This window comes from Xyrauchen texanus, chromosome 1 (assembly GCF_025860055.1).
Source record: "Xyrauchen texanus isolate HMW12.3.18 chromosome 1, RBS_HiC_50CHRs, whole genome shotgun sequence".
NCBI classification, from domain to species: domain Eukaryota; kingdom Metazoa; phylum Chordata; class Actinopteri; order Cypriniformes; family Catostomidae; genus Xyrauchen; species Xyrauchen texanus.
Window position 1 is genome coordinate 1,938,509 of NC_068276.1, and position 18,604 is coordinate 1,957,112.

Consider the following 18,604-nt stretch of genomic DNA (forward strand, 5'->3'; position numbering starts at 1 on the left):
ACATTAACTGTCTTAACATGAATATTAACATATTACCCTTATAAATGAAATATGGTTCTCCCATAAATTCTCAACAGACAATGGAGAGCAGGCTTTTTTGTGTTTCTGTTGAAAACAAGCACTGAGACCCGGGGAGAGAGCAGCTGCTCGCTAACAGCAGAGAACAGGAGACAGACGCTGGTCATTTTTATTTCATTTGTATAACGTTACATTTTATTCATAAACATTAAAAAAAAAACACTCTTTTGTGGTAAAATACGAGAAAAAGGTAAAAAATGATATTCCAAAATTTTTAAACCGAAAAAAAGAAATTTGGAAAAAAGAAATAAAACGAAATTTAGGAAAAAATAAAACTTAATTCTTAGGGCCCTACATAAATCCGACTCGTTTTGAGCAAAGTATCTGAACAAATAGTGTAGCTACTCAATCAGTGACAGGCTCCAGCTACTAGCTAACTTTACCTCGGCACCATAGACAGTAAAAGAAAGCTCGGCACACAGACTGTAGGCCCAGTGGCGGAGCTAGACTTTTAAAACAGGGGTAGCAAAGGGGTGGCAAGGTATTATTTTGGGGGGGTCAATATACAAAGTGTTCAATTACACTAAAAATAAATTATTTTTCACAAAATGTATATAGATTAAATTAAAGTTGTTTATTTTCCAAAATGTACACAATTATATATGTATTAAGTATACAGCAAAAATAGAACAAGTATTCAAAGTGCTCCTTGGACTAATCAAGTACAGTAGTAAACAAAAACTGAGGTAAACTTGGACCTGTCGAAACAAGGCAGGACAAGGCAGTTGTACACATTCATGACAACACAAGGAAAATTGCTTAAAGACGTCTAGACATGTTATGTTAAGTGCTAATAAATTGTATGTCTGCACAAACTACAGTACTTCTGTACATGTCTACAGTCACATCTACTATCTCCACGGTGGTTTTATTAAGATTAGTTCAATATGCTGCATTACACGTGCCAATATGGATATGCCGACCTAATGTCTGTGATTGTTGCTGAACATTTGCTAACGAAATGTTTTAAGCATCTTCACGCAGGCGTGACAGTCAGTCAGTTTCCAGAGTTGCCAGACTGGGCGGTTTTACAATCTTTTTTGTGGGCAAAAATGGGTTTGGGCAGGTCGATAAAAATTGGGCTGGTTTCGGATCAGTTCAGCGGTTTTTAGAAGCCGAAACACCGGTACTTCAGATCCTTCTTTCAGCGACTCTCTGTTCAGTAGCATGCTCTCATAAATTCATAGTTAAATAACTCAGAACTTTTGCAAACTTTTATTGTATTTTGCTTTAGTTAATAAAACAAATTTGGACGTTTTTTTGTACATTCTCGCGAGTTTTGGGCGGGAAAACCTTGCTGGCATTCCTGTCAGTTTCACAAGACTAGTGATGCTCATTTACGTATTAATGCTAAGCACTACAGTGCTGCAATGTCTCCCTTACTTCCCGTTAAAACCAATAATTTAATTAATTTAAGTTAATTTAATACCAATAAAAGCCATACATACCAGCAAAACGCTCTTCATCGATCGTGTGTGCTGCCTGTCCCGTTATGTTTTGTTTCGGAGCCGTTTGAAGCACGAAGGAGGAGCTGCGTGTCAGCTTAACCAATGAAAAGTGTAGCAGCAAGCGTGCTGCGTAAGGATGCATTCACGTCCGCTGGAAGATTTGGGAAATGTTCGTAAAAATCAAAACAGTGTAATGTATTCAGCGGGTGGCAACAGGGGTGGCAAGGACTTAAATTATTACAATTGCCACCCCAACTTGCCCTCTGGCTCCGCCACTGTGTAGGCCTACTGAAGGCCCTTGCACAGACTGTGGGCCGATTACACGTCATCAAATTGTATTTTACATTAACAGACCTTAAATTTAAATTATTTTTTATTAACTGAAAATGTTAAACTCTGACAACTCATGATTGTATATTTAATCAATAGGCACAATTTGTGTGTCATCCAAGCTCAATAAGATAACAATTACAAGTAAAAACTGTAACAGTATCTCAGAACTTGATTTTTTATTTCACAACAATATATATATTTAAGTAATGACTAAAGGTCCTCTGAATTAGTTTTTAGAGTGTTCTACCAATATCATCTGTTAATGATAACTCATGTTTCAGAAGTACGTTCAATTTATTCAAAGTGTATGTCAGTCCCAGTTCATGTATGCTCTGCATCTCTTGAACAATATTTTGTATTGTTGAAGCTGGCAGAAGAAACTGTCCACGTAATTTCAAGTAGAAAAGACATCTGTTTCTGAGAAACTGATCATTGAAATTTTCTGAAAGGGGACCATTAACTTCATCAGTCTCACTACATCTCTCGATAGGGCTTGCAACTTCAGGATCAGTAACAGAGGACTGAGAAACTGTCTGAAAAAGGTCACTTATATTACCCTCAGTACATTGTCTGTGTTTCCTGGACATGTGGGAAGTAAATGACGATTTTACAGTGAAAGTATTTATTTAGTATAATAAGTACATAAGTATATATATTCTGCATAGTACACAATACACCGCACAGGAAGTCAAAGGAAGTCTATACAGTTATATATATATATAAAAAAGAAACTCTTGTAAAGGAAAAATAACATGTGCTGCGTTCATTTTACTACAATACTCAATATTGTGATATGTTTTTAACTGTAAAATAAAAATAATAGCCTACTTTGTTAAACAAATAATTTACACAACACAGTAATTATATACAATGTACAGTAAACAATACACACAATATACAATACACATACAATAAAAATATATAAAAAGTATATATACAGTAGTTGTATTGGGAAGCTCACCTCCGATGATGTTTCTGGCAGTTCGCACCACCCTTTGCAAATAACCCACTGAACAAATTAAAAACACAGAATATACTCGTTTCATTAACCAGAGGTGTATCACAAATACACACACAATTAGTCGAAGGGAAACAAGCAATAATATGCGCTCACTTTTTGGCCATCAGAATCCGAACATAAATGCAGAGAAACTGAAACCTGCTGAAAATGAATAATAGTTCAAAGGGACGGAAACAATGCATCAGATATTATAATCACGATCCTCTCGTCCCTCAATCTTGTGTTACTCCAATGAAAAAAGTCAAACTGGTTTTGAACGACGATGGCGGAGAGGTCTGTTTTTATTTCAATGGTAATTAAAGTTTGTCAGGAAAATGAATCTTTAAAATGTTTGTACAGAGGTCCTGACTGCGGCCGAACAGCACAGATGACACACGTGATACTCGTTACTTTTTTAGCGCTGGCCAGGACGGGCCAATCACACTCATTTAATAAAACTGGATGAGGATTTAAAAAACTACTTTTATAGAGACTGTTGCAGCTTATTTCCATTCACATGTTTCAATCCTTGCAATTATCTTTTTTGTTTTTATTATTAAATATAACTAATGTAAAAATGTCCGAAAAGAAATCCGAATCCTCCACTATCAGAAAGTTTTCGGAGTTACCAAATACCCCCTGGAGGAAGAAAACTTTGTCTCTCATGAAATACAACAATAGTGTTCATGCCCAGGGGTTGCTCGGTCTCACTTTTTAATTTATTTATTTTTATGTTTTGAAAGTGTATGGGCATAATTATTTATTTTTATATATTTATACAACAGAACAACCTAGTGGCAAAAGTAAAACTTTAATGAGGAGAGTAACTTTTCTTTCAGTTTTCATTGTATTAAAAAAAGGTCAAATCTTTTAAAAGCTTTTTTTTCGGTCATACAAAATTACTGGATGCATCGGGCAGTTTGGGTGTTAATTATTTTATTATGGTTACAGAATTCATGCAAGTCTTTCATCTTGCTTCTGTGTTTGGTTTGTTTCTAATGGTTGGGCATTTTCTAACACCTCTCTCTAAATAAACACTTTCAGTTTATTAAAGTCACAAGCCCCCAAAGAAACATTAAAACAATAATAACAGGAGGATCAGGAGATATATTTGAATATATTCAGATCAGTTTTAAAGAATATTGTAGATTAACATTAAACAAAAAAAAAAAAAAAGCTTATTTACCAGTTAATTATTTATAATCCATTACAAATAAGACCTTGATAGAGAACAACATTTCTCTGATGACTGGCTGAAAACAAACCGGTTTATAAACTTCCTTGTGTCCTAGAACAATAAACTCTTTTAAATGAGCTCATGGGTGGCTCTTAAAAGAGCCTTTGGGTGCAGCTGGAGCTTCACTTTACTTGGAGCTGGTGTACTTGGTGACGGCCTTTGTGCCCTCAGACACGGCGTGTTTGGCCAGTTCACCGGGCAGCAGCAGACGCACGGCGGTCTGGATCTCTCTCGATGTGATGGTGGAGCGCTTGTTGTAGTGAGCGAGACGAGACGACTCACCGGCGATGCGCTCGAAGATGTCGTTGACGAAAGAGTTCATAATGCCCATCGCCTTAGAGGAGATCCCGGTGTCAGGATGGACCTGCTTCAGAACTTTGTACACGTAGATAGCGTAACTCTCCTTCCTGGACTTTCTGCGCTTCTTTCCTCCCTTACCGGCGGCCTTCGTGACGGCCTTCTTGGATCCCTTCTTCGGGGCGGACTTCGCAGGTTCAGGCATTATGAATCAACGAGACAAACTAAAGAGTCAGTGAACACCGAGAAAAGCGCAGACAATTTATCCCCTCGTCTATGCTAATTTACCAAGCAGTCAATGCGCACTCTAATTGCGTGTTTTTATTGACCACACCCACTATATGATTTCATTGGACAACTACAAGTGTGACGGTACGGAATAAGAACCAATCAGAGGCTTCCACATCCAAGTCCCACTTATCACCTCATGTTTGAAAATCACCATCCCCCACAAGATTCAGTTGGTTTCCTTTGTTCAGTTTTCCCGCTCATTTTGCTTATTTACAAATTGTATTATTGTGCACAGATAATGTTTATTTTCCCCAAAACTTCAATGATTGAGACATAAAGAAACCTTTTACTATAAAACCATCACCTTTACCTGAACACATTTACAATGTATCTTTTCGAATGTCCTGCATCATCACATCCGTTTGTATTTTTGGTAGCATTTGTTTTTCATGCCTAACATCTTAAAAGGTAGTTAAAATAATTTGAAGCTAGTTAAAACATGTTAAGGACATACAAGCTAAAACGTGAGACAAGTAACAGCACAGACTTTGGGTATCGGTTTTGGTATAAGACAGAAAATACTAGTTCAGACATTGACTCTTCGTGTGAGAGTGTGTGTGGCTCTTAAGAGCCGTTGGGTTTGTCTGATGAGAATAAAGACGTTTATCCTCCGAAGCCGTACAGAGTTCGTCCCTGTCGTTTCAGCGCGTACACAACGTCCATGGCAGTGACGGTCTTTCTCTTGGCGTGCTCGGTGTAGGTGACGGCATCACGGATCACGTTCTCCAGAAACACCTTCAACACACCGCGAGTCTCCTCGTAGATCAGACCGGAGATACGCTTGACACCGCCGCGGCGAGCGAGACGACGGATGGCGGGTTTGGTGATTCCCTGGATGTTATCACGCAACACTTTGCGGTGGCGCTTAGCGCCTCCTTTCCCGAGTCCTTTTCCCCCTTTACCTCTTCCAGACATGATGATAATGGCACAACTATCAACTGAACATGAGGAGTAAATCTGCGGGTTGACTTACATTGACCTACAGGACCTAGTAGAAACACCACATCCCGTCACATGTTTGTTACCCTTACGAAAATTAACAATGGTTTTACTATAGTAAAACTGTAGTAACCATGACTTTAGTAACCTTTGATACCATGGCTTTACTATAGTAATATTGATGTAATATTAGAATAAAACTTTAGTAACCATGACTGTAGTAACCATGGGTTTGAAACCATGGTTCACATACCACAAATTAACCATAGTTGTATTACCACAATTTAACCATTGTTTTATTAATTTAATTTGTACTACATTACATAATAGTTATGCAACAAACTTCAAAAAATGACAATTTATTCTACTAAACAGCCTTTATTACAGCAGTTAGATCATATTTGAAAGAGAATATAAACCATTAACATAATGTGTAAAAAGTGTAATATGTGACACAATGATTCAGAACAATATATTCCATAAATATTGCTGTTGGAGCGCCTAGTGTGTTTTCCCGATCACATTCCCACTCCTCTACCCTGTCATTTCCTGTCCATATCTCTGCTGTACAATCCAAATAAAGTCTAAAGGCTATAAAATATTAGATAAGTATTAAAGTATTGCAGTAGTAAAATTGATTTCAATTGCAAATGTTTTCATTCTAATCTCTAAGCATCCTACATAAACAGGTTTTGATTATAAAAACATTTTTAAAAAATGTACATAACGTTTTTTCTTATTTTAAAAGCTTTATATATGCTCTAAATTGTATTAGCAAGAAATGAAAGGCAGCCTTAAGAATGTTTAAAATGATATTCTTTCAAATAAGATAAAAATGCATTCATATCAGTGTCTTACATTAAGTGATTTAACCGAGGGTGAGGGGTAAGGGGAAGGGGTAAGACAGAGAAATGAGACGCAGCCTTACATTAAGTGATTTTACTCTACATGGAGTGAGTTTCCTCCTGGGGGAGATAAAAGTCAACCAAATATTGCCCAATCTATTTTGGCAACCCCCCTTTTCCCAAAACTTTTGCGTGATGCTGCATCCATGCCAGTAGTTGTCAGTATGAAGTATAAGAGCGCTGTTAGATCTGTCAGTATGAAGTATAAGAGCGCTGTTAGATCTGCCAGTAGTTGTCAGTATGAAGTATAAGAGCGCTGTTAGATCTGCCAGTAGTTGTCAGTATGAAGTATAAGAGCGCTGTTAGATCTGCCAGTAGTTGTCAGTATGAAGTATAAGAGCTGTTAGATCTGCCAGTAGTTGTCAGTATGAAGTATAAGAGCTGTTAGATCTGCCAGTAGTTGTCAGTATGAAGTATAAGAGCTGTTAGATCTGCCAGTAGTTGTCAGTATGAAGTATAAGAGCCTGTTAGATCTGCCAGTAGTTGTCAGTATGAAGTATAAGAGCTGTTAGATCTGCCAGTAGTTGTCAGTATGAAGTATAAGAGCTGTTAGATCAGTCAGTATGAAGTATAAGAGCTGTTAGATCTGCCAGTAGTTGTCAGTATGAAGTATAAGAGCTGTTAGATCTGCCAGTAGTTGTCAGTATGAAGTATAAGAGTGCTGTTAGATCTGCCAGTAGTTGTCAGTATGAAGTATAAGAGCTGTTAGATCTGCCAGTAGTTGTCAGTATGAAGTATAAGAGCTGTTAGATCTGTCAGTAGTTGTCAGTATGAAGTATAAGAGGCTGTTAGATCAGTCAGTATGAAGTATAAGAGCTGTTAGATCTGCCAGTAGTTGTCAGTATGAAGTATAAGAGTGCTGTTAGATCAGTCAGTATGAAGTATAAGAGTGCTGTTAGATCTGCCAGTAGTTGTCAGTATGAAGTATAAGAGCGCTGTTAGATCTGCCAGTAGTTGTCAGTATGAAGTATAAGAGCGCTGTTAGATCTGTCAGTAGTTGTCAGTATGAAGTATAAGAGCGCTGTTAAATCAGTCAGTATGAAGTATAAGAGTGCTGTTAGATCTGCCAGTAGTTGTCAGTATGAAGTGTAAGAGCGCTGTTAGATCTGCCAGTAGTTGTCAGTATGAAGTATAAGAGCGCTGTTAGATCTGTCAGTAGTTGTCAGTATGAAGTATAAGAGCGCTGTTAGATCTGTCAGTAGCTGTCAGTATGAAGTATAAGAGCGCTGTTAGATCTGTCAGTAGTTGTCAGTATGAAGTGTAAGAGCGCTGTTAGATCTGTCAGTAGTTGTCAGTATGAAGCATAAGAGCGCTGTTAGATCTGCCAGTTGTTGTCAGTATGAAGCATAAGAGCGCTGTTAGATCTGCCAGTAGTTGTCAGTATGAAGTATAAGAGCGCTGTTAGATCTGCCAGTAGTTGTCAGTATGAAGTATAAGAGCGCTGTTAGATCTGCCAGTAGTTGTCAGTATGAAGTATAAGAGCGCTGTTAGATCTGCCAGTAGTTGTCAGTATGAAGTATAAGAGTGCTGTTAGATCTGCCAGTAGTTGTCAGTATGAAGTATAAGAGCGCTGTTAGATCTGCCAGTAGTTGTCAGTATGAAGTATAAGAGCGCTGTTAGATCAGTCAGTATGAAGTATAAGAGTGCTGTTAGATCTGCCAGTAGTTGTCAGTATGAAGTATAAGAGCGCTGTTAGATCTGCCAGTAGTTGTCAGTATGAAGTATAAGAGCGCTGTTAGATCTGTCAGTAGTTGTCAGTATGAAGTATAAGAGCGCTGTTAGATCAGTCAGTATGAAGTATAAGAGTGCTGTTAGATCTGCCAGTAGTTGTCAGTATGAAGTATAAGAGCGCTGTTAGATCTGTCAGTAGTTGTCAGTAAGAAGTATAAGAGCGCTGTTAGATCTGTCAGTAGTTGTCAGTATGAAGTATAAGAGCGCTGTTAGATCTGTCAGTAGTTGTCAGTATGAAGTATAAGAGCGCTGTTAGATCTGTCAGTATGAAGTATAAGAGCGCTGTTAGATCTGTCAGTATGAAGTATAAGAGCGCTGTTAGATCTGCCAGTAGTTGTCAGTATGAAGTATAAGAGCGCCGTTAGATCTGCCAGTAGTTGTCAGTATGAAGTATAAGAGCGCCGTTAGATCTGCCAGTAGTTGTCAGTATGAAGTATAAGAGCGCTGTTAGATCTGCCAGTAGTTGTCAGTATGAAGTATAAGAGCGCTGTTAGATCTGCCAGTAGTTGTCAGTATGAAGTATAAGAGTGCTGTTAGATCTGCCAGTAGTTGTCAGTATGAAGTATAAGAGCGCTGTTAGATCTGCCAGTAGTTGTCAGTATGAAGTATAAGAGTGCTGTTAGATCTGCCAGTAGTTGTCAGTATGAAGTGTAAGAGCGCTGTTAGATCTGCCAGTAGTTGTCAGTATGAAGTATAAGAGCGCTGTTAGATCTGTCAGTATGAAGTATAAGAGCGCTGTTAGATCAGTCAGTATGAAGTATAAGAGCGCTGTTAGATCAGTCAGTATGAAGTATAAGAGCGCTGTTAGATCAGTCAGTATGAAGTATAAGAGCGCTGTTAGATCAGTCAGTATGAAGTATAAGAGCGCTGTTAGATCAGTCAGTATGAAGTATAAGAGCGCTGTTAGATCAGTCAGTATGAAGTATAAGAGCGCTGTTAGATCTGCCAGTAGTTGTCAGTGTGAAGTATAAGAGCGCTGTTAGATTTGCCAGTAGTTGTCAGTATGAAGTATAAGAGCGCTGTTAGATCTGCCAGTAGTTGTCAGTGTGAAGTATAAGAGCGCTGTTAGATCTGCCAGTAGTTGTCAGTGTGAAGTATAAGAGCGCTGTTAGATCTGTCAGTAGTTGTCAGTATGAAGTATAAGAGCGCTGTTAGATCTGTCAGTAGTTGTCAGTATGAAGTATAAGAGCGCTGTTAGATCTGTCAGTAGTTGTCAGTATGAAGTATAAGAGCGCTGTTAGATCTGTCAGTAGTTGTCAGTATGAAGTGTAAGAGCGCTGTTAGATCTGCCAGTAGTTGTCAGTATGAAGTGTAAGAGCGCTGTTAGATCTGCCAGTAGTTGTCAGTATGAAGTATAAGAGCGCTGTTAGATCTGCCAGTAGTTGTCAGTATGAAGTATAAGAGCTGTTAGATCTGCCAGTAGTTGTCAGTATGAAGTATAAGAGCGCTGTTAGATCTGCCAGTAGTTGTCAGTATGAAGTATAAGAGCCTGTTAGATCTGTCAGTAGTTGTCAGTATGAAGTATAAGAGCTGTTAGATCTGTCAGTAGTTGTCAGTATGAAGTATAAGAGCTGTTAGATCTGTCAGTAGTTGTCAGTATGAAGTATAAGAGCGCTGTTAGATCTGCCAGTAGTTGTCAGTATGAAGTATAAGAGCGCTGTTAGATCTGCCAGTAGTTGTCAGTATGAAGTATAAGAGCTGTTAGATCTGCCAGTAGTTGTCAGTATGAAGTATAAGAGCTGTTAGATCTGCCAGTAGTTGTCAGTATGAAGTATAAGAGCGCTGTTAGATCTGCCAGTAGTTGTCAGTATGAAGTATAAGAGCCTGTTAGATCTGCCAGTAGTTGTCAGTATGAAGTATAAGAGGCTGTTAGATCTGCCAGTAGTTGTCAGTATGAAGTATAAGAGCTGTTAGATCTGCCAGTAGTTGTCAGTATGAAGTATAAGACGCTGTTAGATCTGCCAGTAGTTGTCAGTATGAAGTATAAGAGCGCTGTTAGATCTGCCAGTAGTTGTCAGTATGAAGTATAAGAGCGCTGTTAGATCTGCCAGTAGTTGTCAGTATGAAGTATAAGAGCGCTGTTAGATCTGTCAGTAGTTGTCAGTATGAAGTATAAGAGCGCTGTTAGATCTGCCAGTAGTTGTCAGTATGAAGTATAAGAGCGCTGTTAGATCTGTCAGTAGTTGTCAGTATGAAGTATAAGAGCGCTGTTAGATCTGTCAGTAGTTGTCAGTATGAAGTATAAGAGCGCTGTTAGATCTGCCAGTAGGTTACAGACCAGCTTTGATTATTGGTTGTGTTTTATTGACTTTAATCCCATTTGATTCAGGACCTAAAATGATAAGAATATATACCATATTATTACATGGTCTCTGGAATACTTGATTCTTATTGGTCAATCACACCATCCAATGGTCTGATATTTCTCAATAACCACACTTCTGGGGATTTAAGTCCAGTGTGTACTTGTGGTGAACACCATGCCAGCTTCAGTTACTGTTTCCATGTTGATGAAGGTGAAAAATACAATAAGAATATTAAAGGCTGCACGGTCTGCACGAATATTTCTTCAACGTAAGAAGATGGCTGGCTTTTACTGTTACACACTGTCTCCACTTTTCATTCATTATTTCATGTTAAGCACTTTTCCTGCAGTCCATCAGATGTATTCACCTTGTGAAATATAGTCTACTACAGATCAGTGTCAGAGCAATGCACATACAAAACATACACCACGAGGCTCCATATTTCAGAGTGTGCTCCTGAGGGAAACAGTAATTAGTCAGTGACGAACTTCTGAAGAGAGCGTGACTGAGATGAAGTTGCTGTGAAAATGGTCTTTTAAAGAGATTATGATTTGATCATCCGTAGACACCACCTACAATGAAAATGAGCAACATTTCCTAAAACAACTTGTCGGTAATTTCTGCTTGCTAGTTCACTAATATCGCAGGTGGTTATACTTAATTCACAGTGAGAGACAACACTGAATACAACTGTATCCAAAGAATATATACTCTATCAAATTTGGTAACTGTGTTATTTTGCATTATGTCGCCTTTTCCCATCTGCTTGGACCCCACTGATAAGACACTTGAGGTTACATTATATTGAATAAATGACTGTTTTATTATTTTCTTGTTAAAATGGAATGAGTTCAATGTAACATTAAAACATAAAATTATTCGGTATCCCATTTCACAAATAGATTTATAGAAAAGTCAGAAAACGAAAACACATCATGCATCCTTTATTCTCCATAAAGTGTCTGGTAAGACATGTAAACACACAAACACAAAACACATCAGCATAAAGCAGTCACAAAACTACTTGATCATATTTTTCAAATATGTATACACTGTAAATCAGGACTGAACAGTCTTTCCTAACCATTCAAGACCATATCATGTATGTTCTAGGTTACATACAACATTTTCTCTATAAAGCATCTGTGACTTAAAGGTGCTGTAAGTGATATTAGCCATTCTAGAACTTTATTCCTCCTTTATAGTGTCCTTGTGCATATCATAATAGTGATATTAAAGCATGACAACAGTGTACATTGTAAAGTGTTGTACTCCCATAGTAAGGGCATTACTGTAAACAAATAATAAAAAAAAAAGACATGAAAGGGGCGGCTGTGGCTCAGTTGGTAGAGTGGGCCAGACACTACTCACAGGGTTGGCGGTTTGATTCCTGGCCGACACGACTCCACATGCCGAAGTGTCCTAGGGCAAGACACTGAACCCCAAGTTACTCCCAATGGCAGGCTAGCACCTTACATAGCAGCTCTGCTGTCATTGGTGTATGAATGTGAGTGTGAATGAGTGAATGAGTCAACAGTGTTAAGCGCTTTGGATACCGCTAAGGTTGATAAAGCGCTATATAAGTGCAGACCATTTACCATTTACAAAACCTTATGCCACAGATGCTATCAATATACTGTAGCTTAAAGGGGTCATATTAGATTTATTTTATTTTGTCCTAACTTCTCTTGAACAGCTGGCTTTCATTGTTCAGTTTGTTTCGAGCTGCCGCTCTCAGCTCCTTAACACTAGCAGTGGGGAATTTTTTAAAGTGTAATCTGAAAAAAGTATTAAGAGAAAAATAGAGCCAAAGTCAGCAAAATTGATTCACTAAAAAAATTCACACTACAATAATAAAAAAGAAATATAAGTATACCAAAAATGCCATTAACAAGCTTTTTATCCAGGGATGCTTCACGGCATCTGCTGCGCTTCCTTTTTGTCCTGTTAGTGAGTGTGTTGACAACTGAAGATCACAGACCAGTTTAGTGGGATGTTGATGACTGCATCTCAAAAGCTTGACTTTGTTTACTTTAACACCATCAGCAATGGTCACTTAAAAAATAAAAAATAATAATAATAATTTGAACAACTTCTACCACTCCATAAGGCAATTAAAAAAGTACAAGATAATACCATTTAAAGAGAATCTGATTTATTTAGTGGATAATCTAGGACTTCTAGATAGGTTCTTCCAACCAAAATATTTTAATTTGCTAGCATCTTTTAAAGGGTTAAGTCACCCAAAAATAGAAATTCTGTCATAACTTACTCACCCTTATGTTGCCCTGAACCTGTATTCTTCCTTTCTTCTGAACAACACAAAAGGAGATTTCTTGAAGAATGTCCTGAGCTCTTGTCCACACAATGACTACATGACTAAGATTATCAAACCTCAAAAAGGATGCAAATTATTACCATAAATGTAGCCCACATGACTAATATTTCCCCTTGTGTGTTCCACAGAAGACAGAAAGCCATATGGATCTGAAAGGACAAGAGTTTGTAACATTGTAACATCGTTTCATTAAGCTTGACTGAGAAAGACACATTTTCTTAAATCTGCATTATCACGCAGTAGGGGCCTTTTTTTTTAAACAGAGGAAACACAGAACTCTGCCCGTTCAATAGTGTCAGATGCGGTGCTTGAAGTGGGCGAGTGGTACGGAGTACCTGCACTTTTCAAACATTGGATTTACAGTACCGGGACTTTTTGTTGCATACCTGCAGTGTTTGAAGTGGGCGGTACACACAAGTGGTGTACATAAACAGACAGACCGAGTTACAACCTCCGAAATGCAAAATCCTGTATGGCTTTTATGTCTCATGTCTGCGTTGTTCTGCAAGTACACAGCCAAACCACTAATTGGCGATGTCGACAGGAGCGAAGCGTAGCAGAAATTACATCCGCACAAATGCTGGCTAGTAGACTGGAGTTTATAAGCATTTAGTGTAATTGTCTTTTAAATCTAACTATTATGTCACGACATGTAGTTTTTCTTTTAAAGCACTGCATGATGTGCATTTTTGTGGAGCTGTCCTGTCCTAAACATATATTTGGTAGTATAAATGGTTGCAATGTTTAAACTACACAGCTAAAACTGTCATAATGATGCACTAAAGCATGACTCACATTTAACTGTTCCTTTGGTTTTTCCAGTAATTTGGATAAAAGACTAGGCCTAATTTCAGTCTTAAATAAAGAACAACATAGCTACTTTGGTTTCATTGTAGTTAGTTACAACAATTTATCAGGATAAAATACTATTTTAAACTATTTTAAATGCTGCATACCTTCTTTTTTTAATTTCAGTTTCCTCAGGCTCTTCATCTGAGGAAGAGACACGCAGAGGTTTCCTCTTCCTTTTTCCACGACCACATTCCTCTTCACTTTCATGCCCCTGTATTAATTGCTCTTGTAATTTTATCAGACTGCGATGATCATCTGGTAGGAAAATAAGTGTTGTACAAAATACCCAATAATAATATTTGAATAAAATATATTTTATGAAAAGTGACTCAAGTTTTAAAATATCTGATATTACATTTACTTAAGAATCAAAATTACAATTGTATAACAAAAATGGAACAGCAGATTACAATTATAAGGGTTTCTGTAAGTTAAAAATGATCTAATGGACAGCCTCTTCTGTGCCCTTACTTATGCAATAGACTTTCATAGGAAACAATCTAAAGCATTTCTGAAGGGTTTGCTAAGCTGTGATTGGCCTGTAATTGTTAAGGGCGGGCTTAGCGAATGTGGAGGCGCCTGTGAAGCTCTAAAACGACTTTGATCAAAATAGCTGGAAGGTGAACTAATAATTTCTGTTTCCTGTACAGCGCCTGTTCGGTTTTCACGTAAGAAACGAACGAAGGTTGCGCAATGCACATGGATGGCCAACACTAAGTGAACGAATCACTCTCTGAGACTAAACGTTCTTCTGAATCACATAAAAGATTCGGTCAATGGAAGACCCATCACTAGTTTGCACCCGGCTGTCTTTTTTCAAAAAAGAACGGAAGGTCCTAGAGAAATTTAGCATTAAGGTAAGAAACGTTTTATTTGCCAATATACTACTCTAAAAATAATAAATATTAATACTTTACTCCTGGAAAAGCTAATATTAACAGTTATAATAGTTTGAACTGCATTGGCAAGCGACATAACAGACTTATTGCATAACATTGATTTACTAGTAAGTTTGATTAAAAGGACGAAATTTACTGAAATTTACTGAAAAATTACCTGACATTTTTAGAATTTTAGGTAGAGCTGAGATTGGCCCTTTTTGCATGCCCATCTCGTCTCTTTGTTCGAGTCTTGTGGGTTTAACTTGTCTACAGACACCCCACAACCACTCAAGTTTACACAATTGAGGTACCCAACAGCAAAAAAGTAAAAAAGACAGTGGAGATCTGGCACAGCCATTTTTCACAAACAAACGTGTAACAAGCTGGTACGTCTGTTGTGTATACACAAAGCTAACCATAACCGTCCGTTGCTGTTTAACGCGCGCGAGTACATTTTAAATGTGTTTTTCGCTCTCTTTTTTTTATTCTGCAGTGCAGTGAAAGCTCGTGAGTCAAAATGATTTTCTGTGGTAATTGACACCATGTTGAAGATCGTCTAGGTTACGAATGTAACCTCCGTTCCCCGATGGAGGGAACGAGACGTTTTGTCGGAGAAGCGACACTAGGGGTCTCTCTTGAGCACTGAATATACCTCTGATCTATGAAAAAAGGCCAATGAGAAGTATTTGCATACCCCGCCCCCGGACATACGGGTACTAAGGCGAGGCAAATACTAGAGTTCCTTCAGGATTTTTCTGAGGAGCCGGAAATGGTCCGGCCACTTCAGCAGCTCAGCTCAGCGACGTGGCCGGGAAGGACACAACATCTCGTTTCCTCCATCGGGGAATGGAGGTTACATTCGTAACCTAGACGTTCCCCTTCTGTCGCTCTCTCCACGTTGTGTCGGAGAAGCGACACTAGGGGTCCAATTTAAATTACGCCATGCGCTGAGCCGTGTACGGACACAGGAGCGGGCAGGTGTTTTTTACGTGCCAGACGACCAGCTGTATCAGACTACATGTACCCTTCCCCAATGCCCCACAAAAGTCATCGGAATCCTTTTGGTTACCCTGAGAGGGGAACAAGGCGACGCTTGCCAACCTGGGAACGGGCCAAGCCTGGCTGGGCCTCTTTTCTCTCTATGTTTCTCGCATAGAGCAATAGACCCTTACACGCACTGAGGGAAGGGGGTCTTACCCAATTTCCTATTCCTTCAGGGGGAAAAGACCCTGCGGAGACCACCCCTACCCAGCTGGGGAGGTAAAATGGTGAATACATCACATGTGTTTTTAGGTGACACGTGGAAGTGGCGCGGTGGCAGATCCAGCCTCAGCGAGGGGGGAGTTGCTACACACGGCGACCGGTGGGCAGCCGAAACGTACCCAAGGAAAACGCGGGTCCACTCGTAAGGGGACCGTATCGTGGAAAAAACACACAGGGGGAGTCCGTGTAGGAGTCCTCACCCTGTGGAGCACGTATTCCAGTACAGGGTAGATTTGAGTACCCGCAGTGGATTGGGTCGGCAATGAGGGCTAGGGAGGAATCGCCCAGGGATTCGAGTTGAGTGGAATCTCCTGGGAAAAAAGATGCCCCGTTTTACCTCAAGCGAGGGAAAGGGCGCTATATGGAAGCGATTCACCCGGCCAGCCCTTCAGCGTTACCGAGTTCTACTGGCTCGGACCTGAGAAAACACGGGATGAAACTGACTCAACCCTGAGATTGTAGTATCTCATAAGGTGTTGGGTGTCGCCCAAACCGCTGCTCTACAAATGTCTGCCAGGGAGGTGCCCCTGGCCAGTGCCCACGAGGACGCAACACTCCTTGTCGAGTGAGCTCGGACCCGCAAGGGGGGGGGGGCACGGCCTGAGTGTGATAAGCCAATGAAATGGCATCTACTACCCAGTGGGAAAGCCTCTGTTTGGAGACAGCGTTTCCTTTCCGCTGTCCCCAAAAGCATACAAAGAGCTGCTCAGAGTGTCTAAAGCTCTGCGTCTGCGGTCCAAATAGGTACGCATAAAGCGCGTGCGGACACAGCAACGACGGGGATGGGTCTGCCTCCTCCTGGGGCAGTGCTTGCAGGTTCACTTCCTGGTCTCTAAAGGGAGTGGTAGGAACCTTGGGCACGTAGCCCGGTCAGCGGTCTTAGGATCACATGAGTGTCTGCCGGACCGAACTCCAGGCAAGTGTCGCTGACAGAGAATGCTTGCAGGTCCCCAACCCTCTGATGGAGGCTGAGCGATCAGCAGGGCAGTCTTAAGAGAGGGCCCTGAGTCCAACTGATTCTAGCGGCTCGAAGGGAGGTCTCTGGAGGCCCGTGAGGACTACCGAGAGGTCCCAGGAGGGGAACAGGCTTGGCCGGGAGGGATTTAACCTCCAGGCGCCACTTAGGAACCTGATGATTAAGTCGTGCTTACCAAGGGACTTGCCGTCTACTGCGTCGTGGTGGGCCATGATAGCAGCAACATATACCTTCAAGGTGGACGGGGACAGCCTCCCCTCCAACCTCTCCTGCAGGAATAGGAGCACTGACCTAACTGCGCAACGCTGTGGGTCTTCAGCCCGGGAAGAACACCAATTTGCGAACAAGCGCCACTTCAGGGCGTAGAGCTGCCTGGTGGAAGGGGCTCTGGCTTGGTTGATCGTGTCTACGACAGTAGGTGGTAGGCCAGCTAGATCTTCCGCATCCCGTCCAGGGACCAGACGTGGAGTTTCCAAAGGTCTGGATGCGGATGCCAGAGCGTGCCCTGCCCCTGAGAAAGAAGGTCTTTCCTCAAGGGAATTCGCCAGGGAGGGGCTGTCGCGAGGAGTACGAGGTCCGAGAACCAGGCCCGGGTGGGCCAGTATGGAGCTACTAGTGTGACTTGCTCCTCGTCCTCCCTGACCTTGCACAGCACCTGTCCACTACCACATTGAGTTTGCCAGGGATGTGAGTGGCACGCAGCGACCTGGGCCAAAGGAGGAGTCGATGGGCGAGTCGTGACATGTGGCGGGAGCGTACACCACCATGGCGATTTATGTACGCTACCGCAGTGGTGCTGTCTGACCTGATTAGGACATGTTTGTCTCGAATTAATGGGAGAAACTGTCACAGGGCAAAGAAAACAGTCAACAACTCTAGGCAACTGATATGCCAGCGCAGTGGGGCCCCTCTCCAAAGGCCCGCAGCTGCGTGCCCATTGCAAACGGCGCCCCAACCCGATTTGGAGGCGTCGGTAGTGACCAGGATGTGTTGGGACACCTGCTGCAGGGGCACTCCTGCCCGTAGAAAGCAGAGGTCTGTCCAGGGTTTGAGTGTTTGGCGGCATGCGGGGGTGATTATCACACGGTGTGCGCCGTGGTGCCATGCCCGTTTTGGGACTCGAGTCTGAAGCCAGTGCTGAAGCGGCGTGACTGCGGCGGAGGATGCTATATGCCCCAGGAGCCTCTTTAGAGGGACCGTTGTGCCTGGCTTGAACTTTGCGAGGCATTTCAGCACCGACTGTGCACGCTCGTTGGTGAGACGTGCAGACATTTAGACTGAGCTTGCTCTTTTCTCGGTTGACCTGAAGCCCCAAGCGGCTGAGGTGTTTAAGCACCTGGTCTCTGTGAGCGCATAGTAACTCTCGGGAGTGGGCCAGTATGAGGCAGTCGTCGAGGTAGTTGAGTATGCGGATGCCGGCTTCTCAGAGCGGGGCAAGGGCTGCCTCTGCGACTTTCGTGAAGACACGGGGGACAGAGACATGCCGAAGGGGAGGACTTTGTACTGAAATGCTTGGCCGTCGAACGCAAACCGTAGGAAGGGTTGGTGTTGCGGCAGAATTGAGATGTGGAAGTACGTGTCCTTCAGGTCTACTGCTGTGAACCAATGTAGGTGCCGGACGCATGTTAAGATACACTTTTGTGTGAGCATTTTGAACGGGAGTTTGAGGAGTGCTCGGTTGAAAAACTTGCAAGTCCAAGATTGGTCGTAAGCCGCTGCCTTTCTTGGG

General features: G+C 41.2%; 2 protein-coding genes across 2 annotated transcripts; both read right to left on the reverse strand.

Annotated features, from left to right (window-relative positions):
• Positions 1-3,671: 3,671 nt before the first annotated feature.
• LOC127648589 (histone H2B-like) lies at positions 3,672-4,689 on the reverse strand. Its single transcript, XM_052133242.1, has one exon. The coding sequence runs from the start codon at positions 4,596-4,598 to the stop codon at positions 4,224-4,226; it is 375 nt and encodes a 124-aa protein (XP_051989202.1). The 5' UTR covers positions 4,599-4,689; the 3' UTR covers positions 3,672-4,223.
• A 598-nt stretch (positions 4,690-5,287) lies between these two features.
• LOC127648708 (histone H4) lies at positions 5,288-5,617 on the reverse strand. Its single transcript, XM_052133433.1, has one exon. The coding sequence runs from the start codon at positions 5,597-5,599 to the stop codon at positions 5,288-5,290; it is 312 nt and encodes a 103-aa protein (XP_051989393.1). The 5' UTR covers positions 5,600-5,617.
• Positions 5,618-18,604: the final 12,987 nt, after the last annotated feature.